The sequence below is a fragment of the Falco punctatus genome (genome assembly GCF_963210335.1).
Source record: "Falco punctatus genome assembly, chromosome: Z".
Lineage (NCBI taxonomy): Eukaryota > Metazoa > Chordata > Aves > Falconiformes > Falconidae > Falco > Falco punctatus.
In genome coordinates this window covers 24,277,232-24,294,980 of record NC_137586.1, presented here as the reverse complement: position 1 = coordinate 24,294,980, position 17,749 = coordinate 24,277,232, and the positions used below count along the sequence as shown (strand labels likewise).

Below are 17,749 nucleotides of genomic sequence, written 5' to 3'. Positions count from 1 at the left end.
TGCTTTACAACCAATTAACAGAAAAGATTTAGGATTTAAGGACCAAATAAAACCTCAGTATCTTGTTATGAAAATTATTCACTTCCCACAGGCAAATGCTATCACACACAAAGTTAAAGAAAAGCTAATGGATTCTTAGAAGACGAAGAGGCCCCAGAGAGTTTTAGGACTTCTCTGTGCTACATAAAAACACAGGCTACAGATTTTACTTGTCTTCAGTCATCTAACAGAAATTGTCACACTTGATCGGCAGCACCAAGCTGAAAGCAGTGATCTGAAAGAGCATCTTTCTGAGAGGCTGAGAACTGTGCAAGTCCAGTGCATTTTAAGCATTACAAGCAGTTTCACATTACTTAAGAATAACGATCCCAAATGTAAGGAGGCTTTCCTCTTCACCCTCCTCCTATTGAAACACTGCGGATGTAAAGGAAAACAAAAGAAAGGAAGTACATTCATCGCTGGGAGCGACTTGAGCGAAGGGGCTCGCTGAACAATGGGCCAGAATGATGTAGTTTGAGGTGGCGCTCCATTTTGGTGAAATAGTAACAAAGTAACTACACCCTGCACTCGATCCCTGTCACATGCGCTTGACTAACGCGCTCTCCGCCAAGGAAAAAGAGAAAATATAAAATTGAGCGTTTAATGCGTTATCCAAAAAAGTATGGGGCTCGACCCTCGGGTTCTGCCAGCATACGGTACCCGCATTTTCCCACAGCGCGCACTCCACCTGGGACACATCATTTTCTGGAGTTTACGAACGCCAGCGCCGAAGTCAGCCCAGAGCCGGCTGCGAACGGCAGCGCTCCGCCTCGCCGCCGTGCCAAGCGCGCCGCAAGCGCCCAGGACGCCGCAAGCGGGAGAAACTTTCACCCCCGGGCAGCGGCCGCCGCTCCCCGCCCGCAGGCGCGCCCCCCGCCCGCCCGCAGGCGCGCCCCCCGCCGCCGGGCCCGCCGGCACGCCTCTGCGCCTCACGGCAGGTGAGGGCAACTTCGCCGCTCAGGTCGGGCGCGGGCCGCGGCGGTACCGCCCGCCCGCCCGCCCGCCCTACCTGCAGCCTCCGTCTCCGCACGATGCTGGGCTCGTCCATGGCGCCGCCCTGCCGCCTCACGCCGCGCGGCGCCTGGCCACGCCGGACTGCCCGGACCCCGCGCGCCGCTCCGCATCCCCGCAGTGCCGACCGCTGACATCACGGCTGCGCCGATTGGCGCCGCCGCGTCACGTTACCGGGCGAGTTCTACACCCCGGCAACTTCGGCGCGCGCCGACGGGGCAGCCCCGCGCACGGCGCCCGGCCGGGGCGGGGGGAGCGCTGCGCGACACCACCGGCTCGGCCCCGCTGCGCCGCCACCGCGCCCGGCACCGTGCGCCTCGACAGGGCGAGGTGCCCCAGCCCCACCTCGGCCCGGGGGGGGGCCGGGTCCCGCCCGTTCCCCCCGAGGAGGCCAGCGCCCCGCCCGGCTATGGCCCGGCCCGGGGCCCGGCGGCTCCCACGGCGCTGCGAGCGCCGGGTCAAAACACGCCGCGCAGGGATCGCTTCAGGCAGTCGGCAGGCGGGGTGTTCGCCCGCGGCACCCAGACGAGGGGCCGGGGAACGGCACCCCCGGCAGTCTGATTCTGCCGGTTCACACTGCTCCGTCTCGCTCCCTTTCCATTCAAGGCGGGCGAGAGACGAATAGTAAGTTTGCGAGTACTTGCACAACGCAGCAGTAGTAAGGTGCTATCAGCACCTCGCACGAACCGCCCCGGCCGGGCTTCCCCCCGCGGCGGGCGCAGCTGCCGGTCCCCAACCCAGGCCGTGACCTTGGGCTGCCCGCGCCGCCCCGCTCACCTGGCCCGAGCAAGGACAACCCCCCTCCGGCAACGACTCGGCGCTGCATCGGGAAAGGTTAAATCTGAAAACACCGATTTCAAGGCGGAAAAGGGTATTGAACTCTTCTTTATCAGCTAAGCTGCTGGTTAAAGAAATCATTGATTTCCCAGCCCCCCCCCCCCCCCCCCAAAAAAAAATAAAAAAAAAAAGCTGTCATCACACTTAGCTATTCCATTAACACCATTAGCACCGCCATTAACAGTCTAGGACGAGGATCATGACAATTACACCCTCAAATGCAGTATGAAAAAAAATATTGATTTCCTGCCAGATTGCATCATTTTGAGAAGTGGTCCATGTACATTCCATAGCTGTAAAACGTGCTGGGGGCAAAAGCATTTAGAACAAAAAATTGAAGGACTGCTGAAAGGGTAACACTGAGCAGTAACAGCTTATCTGATGTGAAGAACAGTGAAAGAATAGGCACTGCTTTTCCCCAGCACTGGTGAAAAAAGAAGGGTCTCATTGTATTTTTTTCCACTGAGAAGCTACTCAAGTGACTGTTGGTAGAAAAACTGGAGTATTTTAAAGTGCCATGTTTTCAGAAGTCCAGGGAAGTGGAGACACTGTAACTACAGACACCTGTTTCTGCAAGTACAGGAATGGAAAAACATGGATGTGTTTAACACCAATTCCTATGCAGCCTTTGAGCACATCAGAGAAGAGAAACAAGAGCATACCAGAGTACGCCCTGTCAGATGTTGTAGTTAGGATTTTGAAACACTCATGCAAACACTGCTTTTGCATGTGTGCAAATGGCAAGCAGAAGCAGCATAAACTTGCCAACCACATGTATGTGCATGCAGCACACACACAATTATGCACCAAACCAGACCTAACTTCTGTAGCCAAGTTAAAGATCTCCATCCACATCTTTTCCATGCATTGTCTTCACATCACTGCAAGTCAATATACAATTACTATTTTATCATTCTAACCATTCAAGTTAAGCTTTAAGAACCAGTTTCCAATTTCTATAGGTGTCCTGCCAGCAGAACTGTGGCAACACATGACGCTGGATAAGGCTAATACATGACAAATAGAAAAAAAGAGGTATCGGAGATAGTTTTTTTAAAAAAAGTTACTACTGCAGCACAGCACTGAAGAAAGGCAGGATAAAAACAAACAAACAAACAAACAAAGTGGTTCTTCACCCTCACCACCCATCCCCACCAAAAAAAATGTGAAACCAAAACACCTGACAATATTGAAGAAGAGACCAATTCAGAATAAAGAAATTTATATTCCTTGCAACTAGTATCCTGCCACCTCCTAGGCAGCAAACAATTACCAACACATACTTTTTTGTTGGTTTACTTTTTGCCAACCCTTTACTGGGTGTTAAGGGTTACTGTCCTAGAAGGCTCAATTGCAGTTTACTTAAACTACTATTTCTCTCAGCAACACTACACAGTCCTATCTTATTCTTGCTTCAGATTTCAAAGCTTTCACACCTTTTAGGACAGCTTTGGATTCTAGAACAAAAAAGCTTAAGTAAGATGATTTTTGTAACTCAGGAATGCTTCTTAAACATCTGCTTTGCATACATTTCCATACTTCCCTTTTTCAAGTTTCTCAGTGCAACAAGCTTAACCTAATCAGTCAAAGTACTAGAAGGTTAAAAGAAGTTGCAAAGGAAAACTACAAGGCTAGCTACGGAATTTAACAAAACAAAAACTGAAACATCAGAGTATGAACCATGCTGGCATACGGCAAAAAGGCTTATTTTAAACTGACAGCCCAAGGCCACATATCAAGTTCAAGTCTACCTACTACCTAGAGCCTTCAAGTTCAATGAGCTTGCCGTCTTAGTGAAAGACTTTTAACCTGATCTCAGAGTGAAGCACAAACCTCCTAGCAGATTCTTAATGCCGTTTGTACAATGCATAGCAATGATGAACCATTCCAAATACAGTGTTCCTGTCTCACCACAAATGCAAAGGCTCACATAAAAGTAGCAGAGCTTCCTGATATCCAAGCTTCAGTAGCCTAACTGGTTGTCTTCCTCACTACACATAGGAATAACTGAATCTGTTCTACAGGGGTATTTGGTGCTGAAAGTAGTGGTTCAGACTGTAGCCCCCATTCAGTAGTACTCTTATTACCTGCTCACCATACAAATAAATAGTGTATCTTTCTCCTTGCAATCTAAAGGCAAATGTTAGGTTTAAAACAAAACAGAAAACACACAGACATACAGACATCTCATCTCAAAAAAATTTGTCACATGTATGTTCTGCATCACGAAGATCTGTTTCACCCATGCTGCCAAAGAGACTTGCAAACCCATTCTTCTGCAAGCCTCCTGTGCATATATATCCACACCAAACTGTCCATACTGTCACTCCACAATGCTACGGGACAAAGCGATTTCATTAGAAATAATAATTGATATGAGCTTATCATCAAGTTACGTGACAGAGACATGAAAGCCAAAGGCATGTATGATACTGGGAGCTGGAGGATGTACGCATATTTCTTATATCAGTTTGAAAAATCGTTATGGCAATGAATCAAAATGAAGATGATCTTTAAAAAGTTTTACACAGTTCAACACCTATCCATCTTACATAAATCAGCAACTTCTAGTATCACTACCCACTGTTACACTCCCCAAGAGTTTTCTTTAATCCTATGCTAATAATGTTTTCTGAGGGGAAAAAAGGCTATGGAAACACATTATCCATCTGCCTCTTGTTCCTTCAAGTTCCAAAAGCTCTGTTGCTCTGTGAAGTGTCACTGAAATCCGCTACAGTATTGGAGTGAGACAGCTGATCAAAATTAGCAGCCAAAAGTGACAGACCCACAGTTACATTGTCACTGAGGTAAAGGCAGCTGTAATCCACCTGAAGAAGCAGATACCTTTTTAGTCTGTATACACAACCTAACAGACGCAACCACAGGAACACTTGTTCATTTCAATATTAACAGGGAAGCATATTTAAGATGTTCAGTCATTGAGGGAATATAGGCCAGACAAACTATCTGAATGGGGTAATGAAAATCCACCACTTTGTTTTCATGATTTATTTTCCAAGACCTCATTTACCCACAGAAGCTATGCATATGAACTTGCACATTACTTTAGGAAACAGGGAAAGCAATTCTCCCATTTTAGAGTGTTAGGAGCTAAAGGTGCCTTGTTTTAAATGATGACATTAATAAAGACAATGCATTAATAATTACTAACATATATTACAATTCTGAGAAACTAATTCGTCTAACAGAATCAAGTAGCATACATAACATCATCATTAACTACTGATAAGGCATATCAATTCACACATAATTTTAGACACTGTAAACAATACCCATTTTAATATTCAAAGTGTAGAACTTACAGTATTTCATCCACATAGCCATTTATGCCCCTGTATACATTTGTCTAATGTCCCTTTCAAAGGCTTAGAAAAAGCATGGAATAAATGTTCCATGTGAAATCAACAGCGCCCTTTCAGGGCTCAACATAACCAGTACCACCCAGGAAAAGAGAACAGACATGCTTCACCAGCCAAATGTTTTCAAGGTACTACTTCTGATGAGACCCCAACTACAGCACTACTCTGATCTCAGCTGCAATAGTGTTAATTTTCTTTCTGTGTTTTGGATTTAGCATGAGAACAATGTTGACAGCACGCTGATGTTTTAGTTGTCAGTAACTAGTGCTTACTCTAAATCAAGGACTTTCCAGTTTGCCATGCTCTGCCAGTGAGCAGGTACACCAGAAGCCAGCAGAAAGCAGAGCCAGGACAGCTCACTCAAACTACCCACAGGGATATTCTATCCCACACAACACCATGCTCAGTACATAAACTGGTGGCGTTGTCTGGAGGGCGTGGATTGCTGCTTGGGGACTGGCTGGGCATCAGCCAGCAGGTGGTGAGCCATTGTGCACTGCTTGCCTTTCTCAGGATTTATTCCCCTATTATCTTCCCTATAATCTTAGTATTATTATTATATTTGACTATTTCAATCAGTAAACTGTTCTTACCTTAACCCAGGGGTTTTACCTTTTCCCAATTCTCCTCCCCATCCCACTGAGAGGGAAGGGGAAGCAAGCAAGCTGCCACACAGTACTTAGTTGCAGACTGAAATTAAAACCACAAGCAGCACTAAGAAGGCACTGCTGCCCTGACAACAAAATCATGAGCTCTTAGCAGTATTTTTCTTGTATCCCCCTTCAGTATTACAATCCTATGCCTACTAACAGAGCAAAGCACATTGCTCCTTTTACATCTATTTTGTATTTCCAAAGTAAAGATTTTCAGGCAATATACACTGCATGGATTGCTACAGTGCTATTCTATTTGTGTTTCCATTCACCATGCTACACAAAAACAAGTTCACATAAGCCAGGCTGGTTTGCTGTGTACCCAAGAGAGCACTCCAGCTACTAGGTCCAGCAATGTGTTAAGAGAGATTTTACTATTTTTCTGAGCCGCTGTATATTACTCAAATACCCATCACCAGCAGGGAGAAATTCAAGGTTCCTTAGTTAGCAAAACTAGTTCTCTTCTTCTAGGGCTGACCAATTTACAGAAGTAGTAAGGCATAGGTCAGTGTAGGGGTGCAACAATTTTTTACACATAAAGAAGCACAGTTGACGGTGGCTGTTTCTTATGAGAGAAAATATTGGTTTTCTGATTATATCTTAAGGTTCTTGAAAATAAACTGCTTTTTCAAGGTACCTTGCCTACAGTCTCAGTTATACACGTAAGAAGAGCAGCCATGAGAGAACGATGCACATTCCATGGACAGCGTAGGTACACACTGGGTTTTCACGCCACCTGCCGGACAAAATCCTGCTTGCAACAACCAATTTCTGGTTTAGCCATTCAGGGGGCTTAGAAAGGTAATAAAATCGATTATGAAAATACCAGAAGAATTATTTTTTTCTTTTTTGCAGAAGCAGAATTCATTTTTAAGTAATGAAATTCCCTTTCAATGACATAACATACAGAAGTACATTGGTTACAACAGACATTTCAACTTCAGTGATTTTGCCTTTGCATCAAATATTGTTTGTCATTGCAAAAAGCATAGATGAATCACCAATCCAACCAAGACAGGAAGCCCTTCGATTTTCCAGGTTTTCTGTAATTATACAACAGCATAAAAGAAATTTATTTCTGAGAGCACAGGCACATCAAGAGTACAGTCCATTTCTCTCACAGATCTCTTTTCAAGAAGAACTGAGAAATTACATATATACCCAAATGTTCTTCCTTTTTAGAAAAGTTTCTGAACTAGTCTCAGTATTTTTCTGATGAATGCCACACATTCACGTTTAAAATGGCATAACTCCTGTAAGTTTGCAGTTCCATATATCTAGCTGTGTTTTCAGTGAACAAATAAAAAGAATCCTCCGAGTTGAGCCATTTTCAAACAATGAGCTCAACAGAGTATTTCAGATTCTGTATATGGAAAAGGAAGCAAATTCTTAAAAAATACTCATGGCAAAACAATAACCACAGCAATTACATTCTGAATAATCCCTTCCTAGATACTTAGAAGTTTGGTTCTTATGTGAAAACAGTCATAGGCAAGCCATATTCCAACCACAATTATTAAACTTTGGAGGGTTTAAGTTGATGTTTAACGTTAAATCACTCTGAACATAATGCATCTAGTCTCCTTCATTTTGATGCCCCATTTTCATTTTTAGAAGCACTTAATCTCAACACTTGCAATAATGCGTTATTTTCTCAATGAGATAGCATGCTAACATACTTTCCCTTAAAGAGATGTAATTTTTCTTAATGTGTTTTGGCTAATCTTTCCACTACAAGATTCAGTACTTCCCACTACATGTCCATCATTCTTCGCAAGAGCTCCATCCTTCATCAGAGAACAGTAAAGTATTTCAACATTCAAATTAATCCAGAAGGTAGTTCACTGTGCCAAAGTCCTGACTCCCCATGAACCTAAGATCCATTACAAACGAGACAAACTACAGAAGTTTGGAACAAAAGGGAATGCTCTCCAACTGATCAATAGTGTCCTATATTTGGTAACCGCAGCACATATAACAAGCATACCAAAAACCATTTATTCACAGTTACAGGTTTCTGGAAAAGCAGCATCATGCTAGCAGGTTTGTTCAGGATATGCTTTTAGTGGCCCCAAAATTAATGAAATACACTGAGATCCAACTCACTTTTGTTGTAGGTCAGTTTTCTTAGTTAGCCTGAGCTCTTTCCTCTCTTATTTACACTAGAGAATCTCACACTTCAACTGTTGCCTAGTACTAACTTCCAACCCTTTTCAAATAGATAACCTAACACAGAAAGAGTCAGGAATCCATGATCAGCCAAGTGTGTATTATTATCAAGGTAAAAGAATATCAAAGTCCACATTGCCAACTGCTCCCAAAGGACAGAAGCGCAATTTAGAGAAAGACATTTGATTCCACATCAATGTAGAAGCAAGTCTGACTAAAACCAGAGGTACACTCAGCAGCATGTGCCTAGGCCAAACTGTGGCAGTCAATCCACTTATATTTTTCAGTCAGTAAAACTGCACCTGGTTTTAGATCTAGAAACATAAGAAATCAGAGGTAGCAGTTCCATCATCCAACACAAAAGTAGGCTCTGTGATAGAATTCTCAAATTGGAAAATGCCTGCAGAAAAATCCTTGCTATACACCTTTGCTTGTTTGGAGCTAAAAAAAATCTTCCCAGATAACAAGAGACAGGACAAGAGGAAACTGCCTCAAGTTGAGCCAGGGGAGGTTTAGATTGGATATTATGAAAAATTTCTTCACTGAAAGGGTTGTCAAGCATTGGAACAGGCTGCCCTGGGAAGAGGCTGAGTCACCATCCCTGACGGTATTTAAAAGACGTGTAAATGTGGCATTTAGGGTCATGGTTAAGTGGTGGACTTGGCAATGTCGGGTTAACAGTTTGACTCGATATTAGTCTTTTCCAATCTAAATGACTCTATGAAAATCAGAAAGGAGGAACTTCCATTCCTACCAGAGATCTAGATAAACTACTTTTACCCTCCCTCCTCCAGTGCCTGTAAATTAGCAGCGTCACTCAACTCAATCGGAGTTTGTTTTGAGAGATATAGCCATCATCAGAACCACGGCTGCGCTCCAGCTCGAGGGATGAGTTATTGTTCCCACACTGTCTGCTTTCATCCTCTGCTACATTACAATCACTTTGCAAGTATCATATGCATGAGACCGTGTTGACATACAGAGAAGAAAATAAAAACGTTACTTCAATTTAAAAATGTTCTCTGTCTAGTTATCCCTTAATATAAGGATACTGCCCCAGAGTAAAAAAAACTGAGCAGAAAGGAATATCCCTCATCAGTTTCCAAACAAAGTCCACCATTTTTGGCCAAACTTCACTAGGAAGTTCAACGAGTGTCAGTATTTGCATTTCTGTTAACTGAAACTGACACAGCAGAAATCAGGTTTTCTACAGTAATAATTACTCTCAAACAGTACCAGGAAAAAAATTTACACAGTGCTCAAGCTTCTTGACAATATATAGTATCACTATTGAAATTCAGATTATGGAGCAGTACCTTACTCTACTACAAAAATACTCTACAGTTGTGTGTGTGTTTTTATATAATCACCCTGTCATAATTATGCATAGGTACCTCTATCTCTTAAGATCTCTAAGACTGCTAAGAACAGTCAGAGAGGTTGTACATGCCCCGTAAGAACTCCCAACGATGCCCTAACCTACTGCTACCCACCTAGGCAGCACAAGGAGCACTCCGAGGTTATCAGCACCTCTTGCTATGCCTTCAGTTCCCAAATGCAGAGAAATAGACAAGGATTTTCCTACACTTAAAATGGTATTCTCCCACGCCTACTTTATCTCATTTATTTTAAAGTCAGAGCTGTGAGTGACATTAGTTTAGAATTTTATCACACATTTCCAAAAGTGGAAATCAGACCATCAACAGCAGATTTGTACATCAGCACACACTCCTCAAGCAAAGGAGAACCTTCCTGCAACTTTTTATTAAATATTTTCTCATTCAATTAAATCACAGTAGTCGTTTTTTCTGCTTTTTTTGATGAGGCCCAGGAGACAGCATTATAGCTGTCCTAAATCCATCCCTGTGTGAGCCATTTTTCCAGTCTCTTCCTGTCCTCCATGTCCCTTTTACATCCCGCCCATTTCCACCCTTATAAATTCTTTAACAGATTGCAGAAGCTTTTGATCTAAGGCCTGAAAAGTCCATCACTATATTCCTGAATCTTATTCCTTGTTAATCACAAATAATAACATTTTATTCTGTTATCCTCTAAGCAAAGTCCAACAGCAAGCTGTGAAAGCTTCTATTCCCAGAAAGGCATCTAAACTTCAAACACTATAATTGATGACACATCAATTTCTTCTGGTTATACACTTCATTGCCAAACCACCATTACTCCCTTGTTTCTCATGTGGCTAATTTTACAAGCATTAAGTTGATGGCCCCACTTCCATAACACTTTCCACTTTCTTCTTTTTAAGACACACCGGCAACAAAATTCTAGATGACACTAAGATAACCATCACTAACACCACACAGAGAACTCAAATATCACAGCAGGCAATCAGAATAAGCCCTTATTCAGAGTCAATACTAACACACAGTCAGAAGCTTTACTTCTAGGAATGAAGCACTACATTCAACCTAGCTTACTGATCTTGACTCTGCAGGTCCTGTGGACCAGATGAAAATCTGAAAGAATAAGGCATGCACAAGTGACAACACAGGCTAAGGAAGATACTTTTAACACCCCTGGTTTCTTCATTATCTAGAAGTAAAAATTGCTCCTAGTCTGCCTTTTCACTGTTTGGGGAAAGTCTCTCATGAAGGAAGATCGTTAATGGGATGCCTGGAAAATAGAAGCATGGTGTTCATGTGCAAAATAAGGATGTATTGCTAGCTCCTACACACATTTGATCTGTACTGGTTTTGCACTGTTAATAGGATAGGTAAGAGGATTATACCTACATTCAGCTCTAACAAACTGTACGAAGTACAAAGAATAATGTCTCCTTTCACTTCTAGAAGATGCTCAAATACATTCTGTCAGCTGGAAGCTAACAGGCTGATGGGAGGAAACCTACTGCACCGCAAAATACATACGCTTGGAAGATATGTTTGATGTGCTTGCAAGACCTCTTAACCTAGGTCAGTCTTCCAAGAGAGATTATTAGTATTTTACTTACTTTTCCCGTTATTCTGTAACTAATGACATATTGCAGCATGAGATGTGTTCTCAATTCTGAGAAATCGAAAGCTCTCTATGACAAGAGGGTTGACCCTGGCTAGCACCACTTCTGTATTTCATTCACCAAGAATGAGCAAGAAAAGCATCATAACTAACAAAGACACTAGTTTTAATCAGACAATTTAGGAAAGGAGTCAAACATCTAGAACTCTGTTAAGCAACTGAATCTACAAATGCGTTTTAAACCCAGATGTGCAGTGACTATTTTAACAATGATATAGACAAATAGAGGTATCTCTGTATTTGTGAAACAGAGCGCCCAGACATCAACTTCTTGCATCAGTTTATCAGAAGGTATTAGTTTCATGGCTCTGGATCAGATCTTCTCCAGCCTTTTGCTGTGTAGAAATATTGTGTATAAAGGAGGCCTTATGAAGATGGATGCTCATTTCCCTCTACTACTAAATTAGAGCTACATACTGAATTAGAACTGCAATTAATAATTTGTTAGAAGGTAAATACAAAGAAATATGAATGCAAATACAAATTCATGGGCAAGGAGTTACTGAAATAAAGTACGCACATGAGAACAGCTCTCTGGTCTTCAAAGCTAGAAGTAACTGAAGCATGGAAAACCTGCTACCATTACTTGGCAATTTTAGCATTTCATAGGAATAAATACCTTCTATTTTACAAAGATTCTCAGTGATTAGTCTTAGAACTTGAGCTGGTTTTAAGTCAAACAGGAATATGGCATTCAAAGCTATACATAGGCTTAGAATTCAAGTAACTCCTCAGTTCAAACTCTGTATTTCTGAAATCCACGTAACTGTTTTGGGAACATCTTAGAGACAGATTAGCTACTTAGGCCATTACTATTATATCTTCCTCATGTTTCTTGCAAGTGCCATCCCTGTACACGCTCATTAACTTGCAGAGTATTAAATAGCTGTTCATAGAGACAACCAACAATCTCAGGCATTAAAGACCTGAATTCCTGGACAGAAAGAGCTAAAATTTAAAGCAACTCAAGTTTCAGATGCAGGTCCCTCTTGCTCTCTAGTAAGTTTATTTAAAAATAAATTCAGTGACGCCTGATAGCTATTAGATAAAACCAAATACAGACAATTAATGATTTGAAATGTTCCCTACAATTCTAAGCCAAAACATTTAAATAAAGGCCTTTTCTAAATACATCATTTGCCCAAGCACAACTGATACCATCATTTACTTATCTAACCAATTAGTGTCTCTAAAGTATGCACTGTATTTGTTTGCAATCATTTATTATCTAACCTATAATTTTGCAGCTTCTCAGGCAACAAACTGCTATCTTGCATCTGGGGAATAAAATGCACAAAAGGGTGCTGGTGTGCTGTTTGAACACATGCAATTACTGGCAGTTACATTCTAATTAGCATAATTAGTTTTGAAACAGTTCTTATAATAACTGTCAACATTATGTCAATTTAGCTGAAGTTAATGGCATATTTAACAAAGACACACTCATTTTCAGTATTTAAAAGAATGGAAGAAGGAAAGTCCTTTCTGAAAAACTGCTTTTCAGACACTGAACATTTCTTACTTTGTTTCAGCAATTCATCTTCTAAAAAGAGCACTTTATATAATTATCACCCTCCAGCTTCTGGAAGACCATCCTTACAAATTAACACTGATAAAGTGGCAATAAAAAGCAAGTACAACAAAGTACAGATGCTTGCCAATTCAGTCTTCTGTTGTTTTGGGGAAGGCAACAGTGGGGGGGGGGGGAAGCGTGGAAGTTGGAAAAAATTCTAGAGGTAAATCTTGGAAAAACTAGAAGAGGTAAATAGTGTGCTAATGTGCTAAGAAGTATCAAATGCTTCTAGTCATACTTAGACAAAACATCCCTTTACTGCTTACTAGGAAAGGGCATAAGCCATTCATAAAGGCCAGTTTTTAACCCTTTTTCCAGTTTTGGTAAGTTACTAGATACTATTTACAAGTAGCCAAAGATGTTGCATCATTAAATCAAGTAAATATTTAGTCATTTCACTGACTCTTTTGAGTTTCCAAGAAGAAACAACATGTCTTTCAGGTAAATATTCATCTTCTGCAACAGAAGGAACAGCCCAGCGTATGCTTAGTACTTGCCATAAAGCTGAAGTTACACAACCAGTCTTGACTGAATTTAAAAGCCAGGTGTATTACAGTGTACATGTTTCATTTAAGAATCTTGTTCATAGTGGGGTTTTATTACGTGGATATTTCAAAGAGCAAGTTACTTTTCAGTAGTCATGAAATATGCTGTCTTAAAAAAACACCTCTCAACTGTGAGAAATCTTTGCTGGTTTGGGGTTTTTTAACTTATATGAAACACAAACGAAATGAAAGACTTCATGCTCCTTAAAGTAGATTTTTTTGGAGGGTTTGTTTTAGTTTTTTTTAAATAAAAAAAGTAAACAAAACAGGAGTTTGATATTAAACCATGGTGAAGACAAAGAAAATCCATGGAACTTTTACCCAATTAATTTGGACACATTCTTTCCCTTTCAGATGCACATTTATCATCATGTATCATAAAGGCATCTTACGTTCACGTTTCTACTGGGTTTATGTATGCAGCTATCCAGAAAAACTTAAAATCAGTTAAAACTTGATTCAATCCATGCCACTCAGAAGAAGTATTTTTCTGCCTATAAAATGGTAACTGCTCAGTTTCAGACTCATTATTAAATTTTAAGCACATCAGCTTATTATAATGAAGTATTACCAAATTTACTTTATTTCGATTTATTTAGAACTATTTCCCAAAAGTTCTGCTAGCAGTAATAAAAACAGACAAGTCAAAACAGTAAGTATTAATGGCATTTGTAAACACTTGTAGAGCAGCAGGGGAGCTGGGAGAGAACAGGAGAATTGCTCCCACACGTTGGACGTTGGATGAGGCAGTGACATTAAATTAATTCCCAAACCACTTCAACAGAAAAGCAGCACTTTCAGGAGCCAATTCATTCAACCCTGAAATAGGTGCCTAAAATCAGGCAAGCCGTCAGCCTATAGGGCAAGCAAGGAAAGTCAGCTAAGCTAGCTCTGTCACTGTTTCCCTACATTAGCGCAGAACTCCGCACTGAGACACACACTGAATTGCCTTCCAGGAGCATGTATTATTCTCCACTGACTATGGTGAGGAAGAGACTGACTAGACCAACATTTGACCTTTGAGAACATCCTAAAGGAGAATTGCTCTATACCCCAGCTTCACCTTTCTATTTAGTGTCAAAGACATCCTGTATCATTTTCTTAGAGTTTCTAAGTCCACGTTAATACCCCCTGATGACTCCCATCCTCTGCGTGACCACCACAGAATCTGTCTTGTTACGGACAGCTCAACATGCTCCTGCCAGAAGCAGAACAGTAACAAGACAATCACTTAGCTATCTCTGAATTAAGAGCCCCCAGCAAATCTAATACACTGACAATTCATCTGAAAATCTGCCTTCCCCGTACACATTTTTAACCCACTTATATGGTTTCATACAGAAACTGTATTTTTAATATACAGTCCAACTGCCTATATTACAGGAGTGAAACATGCATAGCTACTAAACTCTAAAGAAAAAAACCTATAGCCCATTTCAAATCAGTATTACATAACTTACTTAAAAATCTGTAATTCACCATAGAAAGGATTTACACTGTGACACGGTAGGTGACCTAGGAAAGTTTTTTGTCTTTTGTACCCCACCTGCAAAGCCACTAAACAGTAGTATGCATCTTTGAGCTGCTTGCTTGTTATTCTTGTCTGTATTGACACATAATCACTACTCACCATCAGGTCCACATCAGCTGGGTATCAACCCCAGCAAGAATGATCCATCCCAGTAGAAGAACTAGTAACAGGCTGATAATTGTTCAGATGTGCAAGACGCTACATTTAAAATCATTTCAACTCAGACTGTGAACATCTAAATGGAAATTCTTCATACAAGTCTCTTCTACATAAAGTCAAACTCTTTCCTACATATAATTAAAAGCTCCCATTACTAGAATGTAACAATAGGCCTCCCCAACTCAACTCTTTCAAAGCACAGAACAAAAACCAAATAAAAAAGTGGAGGAGAGGGAGCGATCCCTAACTTTTGGGCCCTTTTAAGCAAAGGCAAGAGTCTTTCAGAAGCCTAACAGCAAAGTATTTGTCACAGGAAGTTTGAGAAGAGATTTGCCTGTGTGACCATGCAACATTAAATCCCTTAGGAGACAAGTCTGATTGGCAGTTCCAGATAAGAAATAAATACATCCACCCCACGCACAATCTGCTCAGATCTGCGTAGCAGGCCCTCTCCTGTTTTTGCACCAGCATGGAAAGAGTTGAAGTGAGGCACAGAGAAAAGATGTAGAGATACATGAAGGAAGAAGCCTGTGGAAGACAAATATGCCCTAAAACTCAGTAAGTGATGAGTAAAAGGCCCTTAAGGAAGCACAGCTCACGGAATTTTTCGTAGGTCTGTTATTTTATGACCATTTAAAACAATTTCTTAACAAAGCTGATGAATCTTTCTCTTCCTATAGTTTAACCATTACACTAAAACATGAGCACAATGTTGCTAGTGGCATAACACATAACTGTTGTGTGCAGAGACAGAGGACCAAATAGCAACAAGGCGTACTTAATTTAGATCAGAAGAAATTATTCTTTTAATCCCCAGCTACAGAAATACACTTCCTTCACCATTAACTGTTTCTCCTAACAAAGTAGAAATCAAAAATACATAGGTTGATACTTAGTTCCCTGGAAAATACTAGGGCTCAAAGCATAGAATTTCCAATAGAATCAAGCATTTGTAATAAGCATGGAGTCCAATAAACCACATCTGCCCCAAAGAACCACAACCACCACTAAGCAGAAACTATGATAACATTGGTAAGTGTAGATTTGTTGCCCGTAAGTGAAATGCTATTTCAGATAGACTTGTGGAGAAACCAGCCATCTACATACCAGTATGATATGAAAAACTAGCATGGTGGTATCTGTTTAGCATTATCTGATCACAGCTTCTTTAATCTGAAGATTATGCAAAAAAAAGAGGTGAATTCCACCCCAAAACAGACATGGATCAGTGAAGTTTTAATAATCAGCCAAAAGGCAGAAGAGAGCCGGGGCAACATTAATAAAAATGCCCAGCGTTTTTATACAACATGCCATACATATATTAATTATCTGAATAAAAGTATAGGCTAGTGTACATGGTACTGCATTAGGGTGTTCTGGTTTGGGCCCCTCACTACAAAAAAAAGAGTGCTGGAGCATGCCCAGGGAAGGGCAATGAGGCTGGTGAAGGGTCGGGAGCACAAGTCTTATGAGGGGCAGCTGAGGGAACTGGGGTGGTTTATTCTGGAGAGGAGGAGGCTCAGGCTGGAACCTTATTACTCCCTACAATTGCCTGGAGGGAGGCTGTAGGCAGGCAGGGGTCGGTCTCTTACCCCAAGTAACAAGCGACAGGACAAGAGGCAATGGCTTCAAGTTGTGCCAGGGGAGGTTTAGATTGGATATTATGAAAATTTTCTTCAGTGAAAGGGTGTTTTGCACATTTGAAGCACTGGCACAGGCCACCCAGGGATGTGGTGGAATCACCATCCCTGGAGGTGTTCAAAAAACATGTAGATGTGGTGCTTATGGACATGGTTTAGTGATGGACTTGGCAGTCCTGGGTTAGCGGCTGGACTTGATGATCTCAAAGGTCTTTCCTACCTAAACGGTTCTGTGATTAAATTTCAACACATCTTAAGATCTTAATATACAGAAGAACAAAGCAGCATAATGGATGCCTGAAAACAGAAAGCTGAAAGTTCAAGTGTATGATGCATCTCAGCCCTTATCATTTTATCCAAAAGACTTAAGCTCACGCTTCATACACCCGTGTTCTGAGGACAGTCCTGCAGAAAGTGGAAACAAAGACATTGATAGAAAAGAATGCTCAGAGGAAAGGACAGTTATCTTCTATTGCTGTCTTAGAAAGCATGCCTTTTTTTCTTTAAGGAAAGAAACCATTTAAATACAAACAGCTATATTAATGCAAAATTCAGCTCAGACTTTACACAAAATCCAGTAACCCAAATCAAGATTTACTGCTACCATATATGTTATTCAGTTGCATACTACATTAAATGAAGTTGTATGTAGAAATGCACTAGGTACTTTAAAAACACAACTTAAAGAGCAGAGTTTGATCTGGAAATAAACACTAGTTTGACCCCCATTGCCCCACCAATAAATACAGAAATGCAACAGATTATTTTTTTTGTACACTCCTAGCTGAGAAATACATTACTCACCACAGTGTCAATAAGTGTAGGTGCTGACTGCCCAAGTGCTTGGTAGTGTATGCGAACAAGATTAGAGGTTTCTGAAGGTCTCCACAGCTGCTGCCCAGTTGCATTAGGAAGTAGGTACTTGCCTGTCAAGTTAAGAAAGACTGTGTTAAAATACTAGATGCTGCAGGTGAGGCAAGGCAATGGACTGAGTTTACTGTAAGATAACACTCTTAACATTCAAAAACATTTGTTTTTTTCACTATAGCCCTGACCAGAGGGGATTCCACTAAAACAGAATTCCTGCTACTCACTTGCTAGTCCTTCACATCACCCTTCCACAAGCTACACTTCACTTAGGCAAATTCATTCTTTCCGCATTCAATTTCAATATACAAC

General features: G+C 41.1%; 1 protein-coding gene across 3 annotated transcripts in view; it reads right to left on the bottom strand.

Moving 5' to 3' along the window:
- The window catches only part of MAST4 (microtubule associated serine/threonine kinase family member 4), a 279,731-nt gene that overhangs the window by 184,872 nt on the left and 77,110 nt on the right, over positions 1-17,749 (bottom strand). For 2 of the 3 annotated variants that reach the window (XM_080372793.1, XM_080372794.1), the window contains exon 3: positions 17,375-17,496. In XM_080372793.1, the coding sequence (XP_080228919.1) occupies positions 17,375-17,496 (122 nt within the window). Of the gene's footprint in view, positions 1-1,048; positions 7,968-17,374; positions 17,497-17,749 lie in introns of those variants that run through there. The other variant, XM_080372796.1, reaches the window with a different exon arrangement.